This window comes from Rhinopithecus bieti, unplaced genomic scaffold (genome assembly GCF_001698545.2).
Source record: "Rhinopithecus bieti isolate Rb0 unplaced genomic scaffold, ASM169854v2 scaffold_64050, whole genome shotgun sequence".
Lineage (NCBI taxonomy): Eukaryota > Metazoa > Chordata > Mammalia > Primates > Cercopithecidae > Rhinopithecus > Rhinopithecus bieti.
In genome coordinates this window covers 224,034-243,161 of record NW_016824175.1, presented here as the reverse complement: position 1 = coordinate 243,161, position 19,128 = coordinate 224,034, and the positions used below count along the sequence as shown (strand labels likewise).

Sequence of the window (19,128 nt, the reverse complement as noted above, 5' to 3'; positions counted from 1 at the left end):
TGTGGCTTGGAGGCTCTTGAGTGCTCAGCAACCCACGGAAGCTCATACCCTGGGAGAGAAGGGAGCGCTCTGGGGCGCCAGATGGTGGAAAGTTGTGGGAATGGAGTGGGGTGGGAGAAAATGAGGAAGTTACTGAAAAAGTTCAGATAAATTGAGTGTATACTTAAATATTAGACATTTACATGCCATTTTGTGACTTATGGTATTAAGTGAAATTAGAATAGCAGACTAGAAGGCCACTTACCAGTGTATCTCAAACCCAAATTGCTATGTTTTCTCTTTATTGGAAGAAGAAAAGTTCTCGTTATAGATGAAGCAGTTGATAAGAAAACGAGAGACCTGGAGTATCCTTTACCTGAATACTAGCAAATGGGTTTTCACATGATGCAAACCTGACTGAGTGATGATCTAAGAAAATGAATAATGAATTTGACCATTGTTATATTTGAGGTGTCATATAAATCAACCTTCAGAGTTTATTATTAATTCCAGAAAATCTTAAGCCTTATCAAATATATTTGGCCTGTAATGCGTAGTAGGACCCCAGTGCTCCTCTGTTATTTACAGGTTCTGGCTCAGTTCTAACCTTCGCTTTACTTTTGAAGAAAAATAGGTGTGAATCTCTTTGAACTTATTTCTTAAGAACATAACAATATATATATTTTTAAAGAATAGAGTGAGCAGGAAAAAATAAATTCATCAAGTTTAGACATTACTTTATGAGCTTGTATTTCTTGACACAACCGTTATAAATAATACATGTTCTTACCCTTAGATGACACTTTTAATATATACTAGATCAGTTCTTCTTTATTCTAATTTGCCTAAACTCAAAACTTTCCATCCAGAAGACAAAGTTATTAACTCCTTTGTTATATTCTCAAGGTGCATCAGTATAGGAGGAAGCACCTAGTTTTGCATTGTTGTCATTCATGTGTTCCAGTTGCCACTAATCCTTCAGCCATACCCTTTCCCGACCTTTGTCTCTATGAAAGGCCTCCCTGATTCCAACTTGCTCTTCGCGGCAGACATCTTTTTTAGTCCCTCAAAGACCAGCGATAGAGAACGAAATGACCAGAATGTATCATTTTAACTGACTTCATTTCACTTTGAATTAAGAAAGTTGAGCCCAACATGCTATGACTAACAACAAAGCAGACCTTTTCTTGTGTCGTGTGTTAATCCATGCTCTACCGTTGTTTCTTAGTGGCTAAGAAAACCCACTGTGTGGTGACAGTCTGTGGATAAAAATATATCAAGGAATAATAAAATGCAGTGCCATTAAAAAAAAAAACACTTAGCAAACTGGAAAGAAATGTCCTCAATCAAAGTTATGCACCACAATCCTGTAGCAAGCATCATATTTGCATTTATATTTATCATTTTATATTTATAAGCTATGTCTACCAATAAGCATCCTCAAGAGCCATGTTGAATGGTGAACTATTATAAGAATCCCTACAAAATCTAAAACAAGATGAGGACGCCCACCATTACTACCTGTGGTGTGTACTTTGCTAGAAGTCCTAATCAGCTTGATAAGAAACAAGTCCAATAGAATTTACAGACAAACCTGAAACTAGTAAGAGAGGTAAGCAGATGGCCCAATAAAGACCAGCAGCCACCAACCAGGAAATACTATATAAAATAAAATTCCATTTTTCAAAAGAAACATTAAAATATCTAGGAAAAACCCAAAAGATAGGTAAGAATCTTATGGATAAAATTATAAAACCATATTAAAGACATAGAAAAATATATAAATAAATGAGCATATGTGCCAATTTCGTCAGTGGATATTCTTACATTGGTTGTGGAGCTTTAACTATTTTTGTGGATTTTGGCAAACTAACTTTAAAATTACTGTGGATGAATATGGGACCAAGAAGAGCCATAATGAGTCTGAAAAAGAAGGAGAGGAACTCCCTAAGGCTGGCAAGCTTACGTGGGAGCAGGAAACTTGTATGTTGCTGGAGGAGTGGTAAATGGTAGCTACTTTTTTAAAAGTTAAAATAGTCTAGCTAATAGATGCAAACGAAATTCCAAGGGGCATACTGTGGAGAAAAGTCTTCTCCCATCCCTTGTTCCCTGAGCCCCTCTTAGCAGCAGTTTCTGGAAGGAATCAAGCTCTAGAACTCTTTTGTGCATATCAGTTATACAGTGTTTTGAGAAATAGTAGTGTCTTATACCACGATTTTTTAAAAGATGTAATATATTATAGAGCTTATGTCATCTTAACACCTATAACATTGCTTCATTTCTTGTGAAAACTGTATAATAATCCTTGGTACAATTATCAGTTATTTAACCAGTCCCCTAAGATGTATGTTTACATTATTTCTAATTGTTTCTTGCTGCCAGCAATACTAAAATGAATTTCCTTCCTTGTATGTGTGTTATTTCACACATGCTGAACAATTGTGTGGTTTTGTTGTCGATATTTAATTCTGATCTATCTATAATTTATAGGTACAATCTAAGGGAGTGCTCCATCTCCTTTCCCAGGTTAGATAACCAGTTGTCCCAGTGTCCTGCATTGATTAATCAGTCTTCACATTCAATAATGTGAAATGCCACTTTTACTGTAATGAAAATTCCGATTTGTTCATCTTTTTTCTTTGCATCGGTAGCATTTCAGAATTTTCTTTACACAAATTTTGTCATTCTATTTCTTCCTAGAAATTTTATTTTTCTTATTGTTGTAAATAATTGAGGTTTGGTCTTCTTTTCAGTCATCTGTCTTTTTGGTTTCTGTATATGAATGCTTTTAATCTTAGTAAATCAGTTTGTACCCAAAGAATTTATTGAACTGTATACTAAATTAAAATTACTTAAAAAAGCATATCAGCTGATATTTTTGGGTTTTCTAGATACATGATTTGAAAACTCCTTATCAACTTTTATGACGATTTCAATTATGTTTGTTATTACCTTTTCAGAGTGTTAAGGAAAAGTGACAGCCACAGACATCTTTGAATATTCTTGATTAGGTTAAGGAAGTATTTACTCATTTTTGTTTTGTTAGGGGCTAGGTGTTGAATTTTACTAAATGCCTTTCAACATGTATCAAAATCTTCATGATAATTTATTTTGACCTATTAATGGAGTAAATCATATTTTACATTTCTTCATATTAAATCTTTCTTCAGTTCCTAGAATTAGTATATTATTTTGACATTTGAATATATTAATATTTATATATAATATTAGATTATATTCAAATATTTTATGTAGGATTTTTGTATCAGTATTTCTACAGGTCACTGATTTTCTTTGTGCTATTTTGTGGGGTTTTCTGATTACACGCTAGATTCCTTGCTTTCCTATGACTGCACTGGAAGAGTTTGAGTCTCATTGGAGTTACCTGGTCATTGTAAGTTTGACAGAAGTAACTTATGAATATGTCCGTAGCTGATGTTTTTCTGGGTAAGCTCTTTGCAAACTTCCTCTATTTATTTCTTTGGAAATTGACCTTTTAAAGGTTCTGTTTTATTCTGTGTTCAGGTTTTGGTCATTTATATTTTCTTATAAAATCATAGTGTTTATATTTTTTCACAGAACTGAACAAAGTAGTTGCTTGTATTTTAATTTCCTTTTTATATATAGGTGTCTCCCTGTAGCATTTTTTTGTATGTTTGTGCTTTGCATCTTCATTATTGATTAGCTTAAGTAACGATACCTCTTTTATTTTTCCCTAAAGAAGGAGTTCTTGGGCCAGGCATGGTAGCTCATGCCTGTAATCCTAGCACTTTGAGAGGTTGAGGTGGGAGGATCACTTGAGGCTAGGAGTTTGAGACCAGCCTGGGCAACATAGTGAGACCCTGTCTCTACAAAAAATTAAAAAGTCACCCAGGTGTGATGGTGTGTGGCTGTAGTTCCAGCTTCTCAGGAGGCTGAGGTGGGAGGAGCACTTGAGCACAGGAGGTCAAGGCTGCAGTGAGCCATGATTGTGCTATTGTACTCCAGCCTGGGTGGCAGAGTGAGACCCTGTATCAAAAAAAAAAAAAAAAAAAAAAAAAGGAGTTCCTGGAATCTACAAATTTTCTTTTTTAAGAGCATTGCTGTAGCTTTTCATTTAGATCTTTTGTAATTTTTCAGTAACTTTTTTTTGACTCAGTGGTTGTTTATGAGGGTTTTCTGGTTTTGTATTAGTATCTGGTTTAATTTCACCGTGATTAACAATGGCGTGTATCACTTTTGGAATCTCTTCAAGTCATCTTTGTGGTGATTTTGTGGTTAGTTATGTATGTCTTCTGGACCTATTAAAGGTATTTTTTTGGTGTCAGGATAAATCAGTATACCTGTCTTGAGGTGTTTGTTTGTTTGTTTCAGAATAAATCAACTAGATAAATAATCAATAAATAAAAAATCAGGCTGGGCGTGGTGGCTCACGCCTGTGATCCCAGCACTTTGGGAGGCCAAGGTGGGCAGATCAGCTGAGGTCAGGAGTTCAAGACTAGCCTGACCAACATGGTGAAACCCTGTCTCTACTAAAAATACAAAAATCGGCCAGCACCTGTAGTCCCAGTTTGGGAGGCTGAGGCAGGAGAATCACTTGAACCTAGGAGGCAGAGGTTGCAGTGAGCTGAGATCACGCCACTGCGCTCCAGCCTGGGCAACAGAGTGAGATTACATCTCAAAAATAATAAATCAATAGCTCTGTCTTATTAGTTAGTTCTTCTATAGCCATACTTAATTTTTTGTCCAGTTGATTTTTTTTTTGTGAACTGAGAGAAGTGAATTAAAATCTCACAATTTTATATTTCTGTCAATATTTCTTTTATTTCCTATAGTTGTTTGCATTATAACTGTGCTCTGTTTGTCTTTTTTAAGAATGATTTTTCCCTTGTTTTCCAAATCCTATACATTTCCATCTTGACCCCTGCTTCATTTAGATAGCATTTTTATGATATGCCTTTGCCCATTTGTTTACACTCTTTCTGAGTCACTATTTTTAAATTGTTGAGTTTAGCCCATTTGTATTTATTAAAAAGAGAAACATGTCTGGTTTTGGTCTTCTCATATATAATATGCCTTCTGTTTTTATCATTTTGTTTTATCACTACGTAATACATTTTCTATGTGTTTCTTCGGGTAGCTTAGAAATGTTTTTTGTTTTAAGGGTGATGTTTATATATTTGGATAGTGCACTCAGTCCCTGAGATAGTTATTCCTGACTCTGCACTGTGAACGTCGAGGACATTAGCACATTTTCCCCTTCAACATTGCTTTTCTGTCAGTGCAGTTCATCGAAGGACTAAGACAGAAAGAGAGGTGGGAATGATGATCGGACCACAGAACGCTGGCCCTGACAATGGCAACGTCTGTAGCAATGAGGCGGGGAAGGGAGAAGGTGGGAGTTAATCCAAACATACTGGTTTTGTCACCTTTATTTCCTTGAGGATTTATGAGGCATTACTCCGCTGACTTCTAGCATGGAATGTTTCTCTGGAGAAGTCTGAAGCTAGTCTGATTTAGCTCATGCTATGTTTTTTATCTGGATATCCAAAGACCTCTTTGAAGTTTAGTGGTTCACTGGAGATACAGATAGATACATTGACATGGATGTGTGTGTGTGTAAAGAGAGAGCGATCAGTGTTGAGGTTTGGAGGAGAATGGAAAATGGCACAAATCCAACTTTATAAAACTTATTTCTGTATTAAACAAAAAAGATACAAAGCAAATATGCCAAGTACTAACATCAGTTGAATGTAGTTGGTGAATACAAGGGAATCTGCAGTATTCTTCTCTGGGATCCAGGGTGTGTTGGAAATATTTCACTGTTTTGTTTTTAAAAAATATTTTGTAACTATAAATCAGGGAATGTTTGCGTGCTTCAGTGACTCAAAATATATTTCACTGAAAATCACATTTTTGCTTGATGGATCACAACACGCTTCCATGTTTTCCTTGTATGTTGACAAGCACTCGTGTGATTTCTAAATTTTCTCTGGTGTCATTTCCTACATTTTGGGTAAAAGTATTACAAAATACGTTTGTGATTCTAAAGTCCTATGGTCGGGGATTATAAAATTCTAAATGTAGAATCTGTAGAGTAGAAGTTAGTGGTAATTGCTCCAGAGGCTAAAACTAAATGGGATGTTTGACTACAATCTCTTAAGGGATTTATATTTGCTGATTTGGAACTATTTTGAACATATCTTGGTCTAATCGTTACAGAATAGAATTTGAGTTTAAAATAGCATGATAATTAGAAGAGTTGTGTATTGAAGACTTTTCCTTTTCTGTTTATCGTGTTAGTTCTTTATCTTGTTCTTTATCTCAACAGGACTCTCATAAATACAAGTCATAATGAAAGAAATTACCTCCATTTTCTTATTTTCATTCATTTTAGTTTTCAGTACTGAAAGATTTTAAATGTGTGTTTCCTTTGTGTTAGGTATATGTCTCGAGTCCACGGTATGCATCCTAAAGAGACCACCCGTCAGCTGAGCTTAGCTGTGAAAGATGGTCTTATTGTCGAAACTCTAACAGTGGGCTGCAAAGGTTCAAAAGCTGGTATTGAACAAGAAGGATATTGGTTGCCAGGAGATGAGATTGTAAGTACATTTTATTTGATAACCATAGAGATATGAACTTTTAGCTTTTAAACATTATTTAGATACAACCTATAGAAAATCATTTTCAGAAGTTTAATATTTCATTTTAACGTTTTTATCAGCATTAAGGCTCTACATTGGTAATATGGTTACTTTCCTTACTAATTATTTAGGAGATGACTCGCTTTTACAAAGAGCCTGCTTCTCTTTGTATTACCTTGAATCTAAAAACTAAAGCAAACCAAAGCTCTGTTGATGTACCCACACTTCATGGCATTCCTATTGTCTTGAACAAATATTAGCAAAAATGTTTCCCTGCCAGATGATACTGACGCCATCCACACAGATAGAAGGAGAGGAACTGTCTTCCTAGGGAAACAGTCTCAGTTCAGGTGGGATGAACAGGCTTCAGTAGGGATTTTGCGGCAGAGTACAGGTTCCAAACGTTAAGTTCCCCTGGCCAGTGCCTACATTGACTAGTGACAGTTGCAGGTTTTGTGTACTGGAACAGAAATCAAACAGGAAAGACAGAACATTAATTCTCTTTACATTTTTACCTAGTTCTCACTTTGACTGCTCTTTTAAATGTTGATATTTTAATCTTCTAATTCCTTCCATTATGTACCTTTAAACTGAGGGGCACATCTCGAAGTACATTTTTTTCTTACGTAAAGATTGATTTCATGTGTAATATTTCTATCTTCCTACCTTATTTTATTTTGCTATTTCTAATACCTTGATTTAAAATGTCTTAATTTTTACAAGGGAACATCGTTTAAGATGATAGGTTTCAAATGTAGCAGCTGTGGCCAGGTGGCTCATGCTATAGTCCTTGCACTTGGAAGGCTAAAGCAGGAGGGTCACTTGAGCCCAGGAGTTACACACCAGCCTGGGCAACATAGCCCCCATCTCTATAAAATAAAATAAAATAGAATAAAATAGAATAAACTAAGTAAAGTAAAAAAAATAAAATACACAACCCCATCTCTACAAAAAAATAATAAAAAATTAGCTGAATGTGGTGTCACATGCCTGTAGTACCAGATGCCCAGGAGGCTGAGTTGGGAGGATCACTTGAGCCCAGGAGTTTAGGACTGCAGTGAGCTATGGTCATGCCACTACTGTACTGTAGCCTGGGCGGCAGACCAAGACCCTGTCTCTTAAAAAGAAAAAAAAAATCTATCTATAGATATAGATAGACATACCCCTTTTAACCCCTTTCAAAATCTATCTCTTTCTATAGATTTACTTTTGAAAGGAATAGATTTAGTAATTGAATACTTTGAGAGTGTTTTATCATAAATTCTCTAAAATCTAAAATTATAAAATGATATGGAATCTTATAATTGGTTCTTTGTGGAAAAATTTTCCAAAAAGTTTGAGTTTATTTTCTTTTCTGGCTCTACAGCAGATGAGCCAACAAACATACTAACGTGTGAAGCCTGACAGCAGTAAACTAACTAGCACAGTGCTTGTGGGGAGGTGGTTTACAGCAACAGCTGTGATAAGTTATAAACTTAGAAAAGCTGTTCACTTTTTTAACTTTGTTTTTGTCAATTTAATCTGCACCTTCAAAGCTTCAGGAAAGAAAATTCACATTTTCCAGCAACAGAAAACATGGAAGAAAAAATCTTTACTTTCACTGGTGTAATTTCATTTGTGCGCTGGAAGTATTCTTGAAAAGTTAAGTGGAAATCTTTATATAAGAACAATTTTTCTATTGAGTTTCCTTACAGAAAAGTAAAGCTTTGCTGCCAGTGAAGAAACTTAGGGTGCCAAGACATAATAAAAATAATGTCAAGTGGTATCAATCTGTTGCCTCAGGTATTTAAGGGAGGGCCATTAATTGTTGATACTTTATTATATACTCAGAATAATCCAGATAATGTAAAATTTCTAATCTTAAAACACTTAGGAATTTATAGACAGTATAGAAGACTATACTGATAATTTCCAAGATTTGTATAGTAATTAGCTAACAGTAAGTGCAACTTAATCTATAGGATTTTGGTTTATGGATCATGTGTACATTTTTTCATAAAAGCGATTTTATTTCTCTTTCCTGTTTAGATTGGTACTTTTCCACATGCTTTCTTCCTCCTCAAGTTGAAGTTTTTTTGTTTAATTCAACAAGTCGTTAATGAGCATATTATATTTTTACCACTATATTAGGTCCTATGTTCTAATTTTTATTTTTATATGTTGTTCTTGCATATATTTATAGAATCATCCTTTTTTCTTCTGTCTAGATGAAATATTATATGTAAACCAAACATATAGTATGCAGGTTTAATTCTGGATCTTTCTCACAAACATTTTTATTCTAAATATGGCTGTATAATATAAGCACAATGGAATATATCAAAACTGTGCCTGGTTTATAAAATACGTAAATATTTAAAATTCAGAGGTAATGTAGTTTATTAGAAAGAGGTAAGATCTCATATGTCACAAACAAACAGGGGTTTCAGATCCAATTCAAACCTTTATTTAGTTATGCAACCTTGAGGAAATTTCTTAGCCTCTGCTCCTCAGCCCTCAGCTGTCATATGGGCATATTAAGATCTATTTCATTTGATTGTTTGAAGGATTAAAGGAGATTATCTACATAAATTATATAACCAGGTACTCAAAGCAGGTATTTGACCAGTGAATAAATATGCTTACAACAAAAAAATGCCTGTGTGTAATATAGTGAAAGCACATTAGTTTCTTACTAATCATACAAAATTCTAATCAGGGTCTTTTACTTTTCAACCTGTATTCTCAAACACAAGACTTGTAAAGAGGTTTTCCATGAGAACACTGGATCTTTATTGAAAGTGTAACTCTAAAATAATGAGACCAATTATATATGTATTTTGTTACCTTGGCTGGGGTCCCACTTGGCTGCTCAGCAGCTGTCCGTGTGCCACAGTTTTCATGCTCTGATGACACTCTAGGAGGACATGTAATTGTTTCCCACTAGGCACAGCACATGCATCTTGTCCTGACCAGCTTTGTGTACTTTTTTTAATGTATGGCCAGTGCGTGGAGGCCATTGCATATTGGGGTGCCAGATGTGAACTGTCACATCACATCACAGACATTGTGTTTTGCCTATTTATTCAACAGTCGCCAGTGCATTTGTTCTAATAAACGAACATACAACAACAAGAGTGTCTTGTAGAAGGGCCATCTTTTCTAGTTTGCACTTGGTGTTCTGTGGGCTAGTGATTGTCCTGCATGCCAGCATTTGAGTCTGGGGCCCATGCTTTATCGTTTTACCACCTTGTATATAGGATGAATCACCTTGATGTCTCTAAAAACCTAACTTTTTAAATTGAAATATGTATGTTATTATTTATCCATCAAGAAAGGAACACGACAAGTAGATGTATATGACCTTAGGAAGGGAAGGCATAGGATGTTTTGGTTATCTATTTTAAACCTTTAAGTCACAGTTACAAATGTTCTTAACTTAGGCAGTTCTGTTATTTTTAAAATGGGTAGTAAAGCTCTTTTTTTTCCTTTTGTTATCTCTAAAAATTGCTGTAAACAGGTGGGGAAAAGGTGTATTTATCTTGCTAAGTCCCACAAGTTATATCTTCTGAGATACTTTGTATCAGCAAAGAGTCTGGACTCTTGTCTTCAATTCCACAATTCTGTTGATAAAGAGAAGGTAGACAAAAGTGTAGTTTTCTCTATGCTGCCTATTATTGATGGAATTTAAAAGTCAGAGTTTGTTGATGTTACATTTTTATTTCACCTCTGCTACTTTTTTTCAGTGCTTATTTTTAAAAATTTGAAACAATTGAGAAATATGCATATATTGAACAAGATTATTTTTATCAAATCTAGCACTCATGTAACAAAAGCCTAACTGTAATATGTCAGGATATAGTTATAATAATCCAAGTGCAAGCCTGTATATTTAAGGCCAAGATAGTGACCTCATGGTGCTGAGATTCATTCTTCTAGACTGCAGTTAATTTAGGCATTTTGGGATGCTGATCTCAGCCACCGTTTGCAACCCTCCACATAAGTGATCATTCATTTGGAGAAACTGTGGTAAAATTAGGTAATAGATAAGCATCTTCGTGGTAATGTTTTAAATAATGACCACATGAAATGGTAGAATGAAAAAAGTAATTATTTAAAGTATATCCACTCCCAATTTTAAACGGTTTGCTCAAATATTAGTCAAGCAAACAGAAGTATATGTACCGAGGAGCCAGGTGTGATGGCACACACCTATAGTCCCAGCTACTTGGGAGGCTGTGGCAGGAGGATTGCTTGAGCACAAGAGTTTGAGTCTAGCCTGGGCAGCATAGCAAGACTTGTCTCTTAAGAAAGTAAATGCATAAAAAAGTGTGTGTGACAACTAGTTTTTAAAATGACAAACTACACTCTTGTAAATTTTCTATGGTCATCTCACACTTCCAGATTGGTCTGTCATTACCATTTACTCATAGGGTCCACATAATTCATTTAAAGGTATTTTCATAAGCTTTTAAAATTATATTGGAAAAAGACCGTAAGACCAGGGCACTGAGTGAAATTTTGTGCTATCTGGTCATTCAATGTTTTGTTATTTCAAGACTTTTTTCTTTTGCTTGTTTAAAAGAAATGCTGTATGTCCTTGTAGGCTCATAGCTGACTCCATCTGCTTGCTCTAGAAAAAGACACGTGAATGGCTACACTAAACCCATATTTCCTCACAGTGTTTCACCACCTTTATTCGTAAAATGTGAGAAGTGTATTTCTTGGACAGAATTCTACCATTTGCTGAGCTAAGTTACATTTGGTATTTAGTAGCTTTCTGTGATAAATATAACTTAATATCTTACAAATTACACTCTTAAGCAATAAGATACTCATAAAGATGAGAAAGTCTTACCAAAGTCTTTAATGTAATAGAGTAAGGCAGGTCACCTTAAATTATGAATCATTTGCAGATAAAGCATATCAAATATGTTATTTGAAATTGAGGCAGTTAGTGTTAATTTTGTGACTTCCAACTTTATATACAGCCCTCAGCACAAAGCTAGGATGTTGACAGATACTTTTGATCTCACATTTAATAGTTTAGTCAAAAGTGTTGAGGATGACTTAAAAATATTAAAAAGTGATGTTTGCTGTAAAACTGCTTCTCCCTTTACTTATCTGCCAGATTTGGTCTCACAGTTTCATTTCCTTGTCATAGTTAATGCCAGGACAAAGCTAATGTATGAGTTTAGGAACCGCAGTTGACACTTTTGGTTAAAGTCCTTCTGCCAGTATGTTTTGCTGCTTGTGACTCCAGCAGCTGCACACAGGAACTCCGGTGTTGGTTCTGTGTCCTGCTTCTATTTGAGAACCTTCTTTTCACATGCTCCAGTTGGTACTGCCTATGAGCAGGATCTTATACTACTTTTAAATAGGCCGAGGGGGCATCTTTTTTTTTTTTGAGACAGGGTCTCCCTTTGTCACCCAGGCTGGAGTGCAGGGGTGCAGTCATGGTTCACTACAGCCTTGACCTCCTGGCCTCAAGCAATCCTCCTGCCTCAGCCTCCGAAGTAGTTGGGACTACAGGCATGCACTACCACACCCAGCTAATTTTTTCATTTTTTTGTAGAGACAGGATCTTGCTATGTTGCCTAGGGTGGTCTCGAACTCCTGGCTTCAAGTGATCCCCTGCCTCAGTGACCCAAAGTGCTGGGATTGCAGGCATGAGCCACCATGCCTATATCTTTTTAAATGAAAAGGTAGAATTCTGTATCTTTTGCTTTTTCTCATTTAAGGCTTTTGACACATATTTAAAACATAATGAAAATACATATTTTCTGGCTTCTTAAAGAGATTAACCTATTATGTTGGGGATAAACAAATCTTAATTTACAGAGGGGCAAGATAGACACTTCTTTTCTGTCATCATCTGTTCCTCCCACCTCAAAATGCCCAGTCTAAAAAAAGTTTCGGGTTATATTTCTCTTGAAATTTAGCTTAGCTCACATCTTTTAGATAAGAGATAGGACTGGAATTTATGGCTTTATTCTTCGGAACTACCACCATCAGCAGCCGTGGCAAGCAGGGGCTCCCTTGCATTGTTCTTGAGAAAAATATTAAGTGAGGCTGTATTCAAACTGAGCCTGACTCCCCCAACCCCTGCAACCCTTTTATATATATATGGCATATTACAGTAAGAATTCCTTTTTAAAGTTTTAGGTCTTTATCTTTTTCTTGATATAATTACAGTTATAATAGTTGTCATAAATTAATCATATGTTTTAAGTGCCCTTAGTGCCAAATTTGATACCCCTTGGATACTGTTGATTTGTTTAATATGAAATATACCTTTTGTTAATTTTTAATTTTTATGGATAGGTGTATATGTTTATGGGGTGTGAAATATAACTTATTCTGTTTGTTACTTACATGCAGAACCACATATTTCTTCCAAATGTCCATTCCCTATCTTAGTTACAAAAATATAATCATTTACCAAGTTAAGTATTGGTGATTATTAGAAATCATTTATACTGTGGTTCTATGTGCATTTAAACTATAATATACTTAGCAATTATTCTTGCTTTGGTAAAAGAATTTCCTTCTTATTCAATAGAGTTTTTTGGGTCATGCTGTCTTACTATACTCTTTTAGGTTTATTATGATTGTGTGTGTATATGTTTCTTTTTCTTTTTCCTTCTAAGTTCTGTTGCACTGAGCAACGTTGTAATATTTTATTTTAAATATAAGTAATATTTAAAATTACTGGAAATATGTAATCATCAGATTCATATCTCCTAATGATTAACAGAATTTGTTAATTAAGCTAAACCTAGAATTGTAGAGAATTATTTTTACATTGCATCTACATTAAAATGCTATCTCAAACACACATACTTGGTTATGTAATATTTATCTACTCATTAAGTAGAAAGAGGAAATTACTTTAAAAATTGCTTTTGGATTATTGATGAGAGTGGATTATACTTTAGAACACTTTATTCGAACAGTTCTTCCACATATCTCCCTTCTGACTTGACTGAGCAACTCTTTCTGTGTTTCGGTTTGGTCTCTAAACCAGAGTTAATATTTCTTGGTCTGTCTAGCATATAGAAGTGTTGTGGGCTGGGCGCAGTAGCTCACACCTGTAATCCTAGCACTTTGGGCAGATTGCCCAAGCTCAGGAGTTTGAGATCAGCCTGGGCAACATGGCGAAATCCTGTCTGCACTAAAAATACAAAAAATTATCTGGGTATGGTGGCACATGCCTGTAATTCCAGCTACTCGGGAAGCTGAGACTCGAGAATTGCTGGAACCCGGGAGGCAGAGGTTGCAGTGAGCCAAGATTTCACCATTGCACTCCAGCCTGGACGACAGAGCGACATTCTGTCTCAAAAAAAAAAAAAAAAGGCCGGGCGCGGTGGCTCAAGCCTGTAATCCCAGCACTTTGGGAGGCCGAGACGGGCGGATCACGAGGTCAGGAGATCGAGAGCATCCTGGCTAACACGGTGAAACCCCGTCTCTACTAAAAAATACAAAAAACTAGCCGGGCGAGGTGGCGGCGCCTGTAGTCCCAGCTACTCGGGAGGCTGAGGCAGGAGAATGGCGTGAACCCGGGAGGCGGAGCTTGCAGTGAGCTGAGATCTGGCCACTGCACTCCAGCCTGGGTGACAGAGCAAGACTCCGCCTCAAAAAAAAAAAAAAAAAAGTGTGAAATACAGATGTAATAATGAATTTTAAAATGCCTAGCAAAGAAATGTGCACATATATATATAAAATTATAAGCATGTTATATCATTTTGTGACTTGGTCAGTTCTTGTTCTGTGCACTGAGTAGGTAATAATAATAAGAACACTTTCTGGGTGCTCACATTGTGCCAGGCACTCCTGTAAGGACTGTCTGTGTATTAACTCATTTGATTCATAGAAAAACCGTGTAGACTGGGTACTATCATTTTGTTAATTATACAGGTAGAAAATGACACACAGAAAAGATAAGCATTCTGCCCAAGATTATACAACTGCGAATGCCAGGGCCAGGATTTGAACCTATCTATCTCTAGAGTCTTAACCAAATGCTATATGAATGACAGAGACTTAGATCAAGAGGCTACTGTTAGAGGTGGATTTTTCTACTAGATTCTGAGGACAGCCTGTATAAATTTCATGTTCTGGTGAGGTATTGACCACACTCACATTCATCATTTCCGATTTTTAAAGAATCCAGTGTGAACCAATAAGTTTTAAATCAATAAGACATACATTCATGTCTTGTGCAAGTTTATAATGGCACTGAATTTATTAGCAAAATATTTTTCTAATATCATTATAGTTTTCATGGTACATTGGGGAGAGATTTTCTCTATGTCCATTTGTAGCTTTTGTGTTTGTTAGTTGAAAAGTTTCCTCTACAACTAGTAATGACTCTTATGTTTGCATGCTTCTGTCTTTTCATTATTGATTAGCACATTGATTATGAGTTAATATCATCTGTACAATAGTGTACGTCATATAGGAAATAATAACCAGTGTGGCCTTGTGTGAAATCCCTTTAGCCCTGTGTATTGCCTGGTATTTAGCAAAGTTAAGTAGTGAGACCAAGATGATTTTGTTTTTATTTTGAAAGGCCTACAGTATGCAGCCTTTCTCCAGGACAGCAGCCCCAAACAAGGTGAACTAATTTTGCACTATGTTATTTTACTATAATTCTGCTTTATTTTTTGTATTATATTTCTCTTTTACCTTAGGCTAGCTTAGTTAACTCTTGCTAGATTTGTTTGGTAAAACCATACTATCTTTACATGGCTTCTAGTTTTGAATTTCGTGCTAGTAGGTTTGCTATTTAAAAGCTTTCATGTTTTGAATTGGCATTTCACATATACTGTTACTCAGGCTATCTCTAGAGTAGCTGATGACATCTGGGGGAATCCAGTGAAAATGTAAACCTAGGGTTTTTGACGTACATGTCTGAGTGCTAGTCAAAAAGCATTATGTAAAGGATTTCTATTTACCAAAAGACAAATTGTAGGCAGCCTGTCCTGTAATAAACATGCCTGTATGATTCATACCTCAGGAAAGTATTTCCTGTATTCAGAGTCTAATAACTTTTGAACTTGATTTTGCATGTTTTGCATATTCTGAACAGCTATTGCCATGATTAAAAGAATGGACAGCACTGCTTTCCCAGCCCATACTTTCTGTCTGAGAATGGAGTTGGTTATATGCCAGTGTATAAACATGTCCAGATGTTTCTCTTTTACTTCATTTGAGTTATGCTTTCATTTCTATAATTGGTTATGAAAAACTAGGTCAAGAATTAAACACCCTATCAAAGAAAGACCCATCTTTATCTTCATTTCATGGGTGGATGGGGAAACAGTAGGGATGCAAAGAGGTAAAGGTAATGTGGAGAGGCCAGAGGTATGCACAGGAATTACACTCTTGCTTCCTTTTGTTAATTAACCTAGTAAGTACTATAATATTTTGCCCAGCACATGAAGATGAATTAATGTAAAAAATTCAAGTGATGAAAGATGCCAATTTCTCTTTTTAATATTGAGTCAAATATAAGCCACCAAAATCCCTGAAGAAGTTTTTAAAACAGCTATGAGTATGAAGAAAATACCCTGAAATACTTTGTCCTAAATTTGGAAAGAGTACTGTTAATTAAAAGTCGAATATCTTATTTCCACCAAAACCTAAATTGTCAATGATTTTTAATATAATAATTGATAAATTGAAATAGTTAAAATGCAGCTCACATATGAGCCCATCTCAAATGGATACACCAAGGATGACTGTTTTAATACAGCCAAGCACCGTACACATATATTGTCGGTGTGATGCCATTGTGCCCAGCTTTGTGGAGTACATTATTTCCTGCCATGTGCAATCAGGGTTTTATGTAAAAATCAGTATTTTAAGATTCCAGCCCAACTGAAATTACCCTACCAAAGGAAGTTTGCGGAGTGTATACATCTGTAGTAAATAACTAAAAATGGTCTTTGTCTTTTTCTTTATTACTTTGGTGAACACAGACTGCCAATTTCTTAATAAAAAGCAAACCAGAAAGTTTACATCTCTGCAGGATTTACTACTGCACTGTAGCCATGACTTTGGATGTGGGTTGGAAGACATGAATTTTTGAACATTCATGTACCTCTTCTCTTTTGAAGGACTGGGTAGTCCTTCATATCTGGCACTCAGATATGGTCAAGCAGTAACATGTTTGAACCTAGTTTCCAAAGAAGTTGCTGCTTATGGAGTGAGTGCTACATGGAAGCCCATTTATTGGGGGAGTATTGACATCAGAGAAAACAGTAAAGCTGTTCCACCTTGGAAACAGTATTGATAACAATTTATAGAAATAAAATTGATGGTGGAACCCAAATTTGGAATGTCACAGTCCCTACTGGAAGTGGCCCTGTTTTTACTAACTGTGGACTTTACCCTTGTTCATTCGGTTACCACATCTACAAATAAAGTTGAAAATTAACCCATCACTCTTAGCATAAATATATTTTAAGAAAAGCTAAGAGTAATATTTATAAATAATGAATTCTAAATTAAGAGAACTTCTAACACTCTTGTGTATATTTAAAGGGTATTAGCTGTACAAAAAAAAAGGTGTCAAAAATAAGAATATGTTGAAGAATGCCTGTGTACGTGCAGTTGTGTTCTTTTATTTCTAGGAATAGCTCCAGTTAGGAAATAAGCCTACTTCCTTTTTTGTTTTCTGTGGTAATCTCCTTTGGATAATGTGATTAAACCTTTAGTTTCACAGTTTCAATTTATTTTTCTAAATTCAACAGCTCTGAAAATCTGACATCCTATCAGAACACGGACATTCTGATTAATGGTTATTTTCAATAAAACATCCAATGCCACAGATGAGAAGATAAGAATAGTGAGCATCACCACCCATTACTGTTCTCTCTGTCCCACAGTGTGTCAAGGACTGTTATATACATATATTTAAAGCAGAGCAAAACAAAGGTTTGTTTATTTGAAATACAAAGCTATAGGTTGGTTTGGGATTCTCAGTTTACTAAAGAAATTATTCCTTAGATTATATTTCAAAATGAAAGATAATATTAGAACTGGAGTTGGCTTTGGACTTATTTCATTTTGGACTGGTTTTGCTATCAGATTATCTTAAGATATTTCTGAATATTACCACTGTTTAGGAAAGATTTTAAAATTTAAAGCAGCAACTTTCTAGGTATTTTCCCTCTTGTTTTAACACAGTAAATGTCTTTAAATTGTTTATGATGCCTAACTTCTGATGGACATTTAGTTTCAATTTTGTTCTTAGTCATTGCAGATATTGACAAAATGTCATACAAAACTATTTTGTATTTTTTGTAGGACTGGGAAACAGAAAATCATGACTGGTATTGTTTTGAATGCCATTTGCCTGGAGAGGTGTTGATATGTGACCTGTGTTTTCGTGTGTATCATTCCAAGTGTTTGTCTGATGAGTTCAGGCTTAGAGACAGCAGTAGTCCCTGGCAGTGCCCAGTTTGCAGGGTGAGTACCTATGAGCTTTCCTGTGCTGGTGAGAGGGTTGGAATTAATTCATAATAGCTTCAAAAAGATATCCCCGGTGGTCTTGCCAGGTGAATGGATAAAGGACTGGAGGGTGGGGGTTATCTAATGAAATGATGATACTCATAAATGGACATCACAGAACACATATACCGTATTTCCGGGTGTGGATTTAGAAAGTTTTAATCATGTAAAAATATATCGTCTCCCCTTCCCTTACCTGCCTCTGGCTTATGTGACTACTTTAATGGATGGCCTTTGGACATCAGAAATACGAAACCTACTAACATCTGTTGAATAACTACTTTGTAATAAACTGTACAATTTATGGTATTCAGGAAACAGTTAGCAAAAGGCAGGTTGTTGGGGGCATTCTTTATCTATTTCCCATTTTATATCCATGTAATGTTGCCTTTATTTTTGTCATGAGTTTGTTTTTTTTTTTTTTTACTTATATTTTATTTGGAGGGTGGAGGGATGAGACATCGTGTATAAAGAATTCTAATTATTTTTTTAAAGTAAAATGAAATTGCCCTGTAGGTGAACTAGGTACTTTCCACAGTTACTTTTATTCATTGATCCCACTGAGGAATATACATACTGCGATTGTTAGTTGCAGAATGTGGCATGTATGTGTATACGAGCGATATGTGGTGACTGAATATTACATATGGCATTGATGGTAATAAGGAATTATTTGATTGCAACCTCTATTATTTTATATGTAACTATTAAAATACTTATTTGAAACCATGCACATTGTCAGGATTACTCATGATGATTTCCAGTTTGTGAATATGCTTTATAGTAACTTGTGTAATTTAAATATTTCTTTGCTTTTTCAAAACACATTTTTTCATAATATTTTCCCTCTTTGGCATCAGTCAAAATTTTCCTATTAGCATGATGAGCAAACCACAGTCTATGTTCTAGTCTTCTAACTGTGGCTTTGTATTGCCTCAGTGTACTTAACCTTGCTATGTACGTATTCAGCAGGCAGTTGGGATAGCATTTTAAAAAATGTTTAATGATGACTTGCCACTCGAATGCTTAA

The 19,128-nt window shown here is 35.4% G+C and overlaps 1 protein-coding gene across 8 annotated transcripts in view; it reads left to right on the top strand.

The window, feature by feature from the left end:
• Positions 1–19,128, top strand: part of ZMYND11 (zinc finger MYND-type containing 11) — a 74,183-nt gene that overhangs the window by 22,456 nt on the left and 32,599 nt on the right. For 6 of the 8 annotated variants that reach the window (XM_017862172.1, XM_017862176.1, XM_017862171.1 and 3 more), the window contains 2 exons: positions 6,401–6,560; positions 17,895–18,056. In XM_017862172.1, the coding sequence (XP_017717661.1) occupies positions 6,401–6,560; positions 17,895–18,056 (322 nt within the window). The remainder of the gene's footprint in view (positions 1–6,400; positions 6,561–17,894; positions 18,057–19,128) is intronic. The other 2 variants (XM_017862178.1, XM_017862177.1) reach the window with 1 other exon arrangement.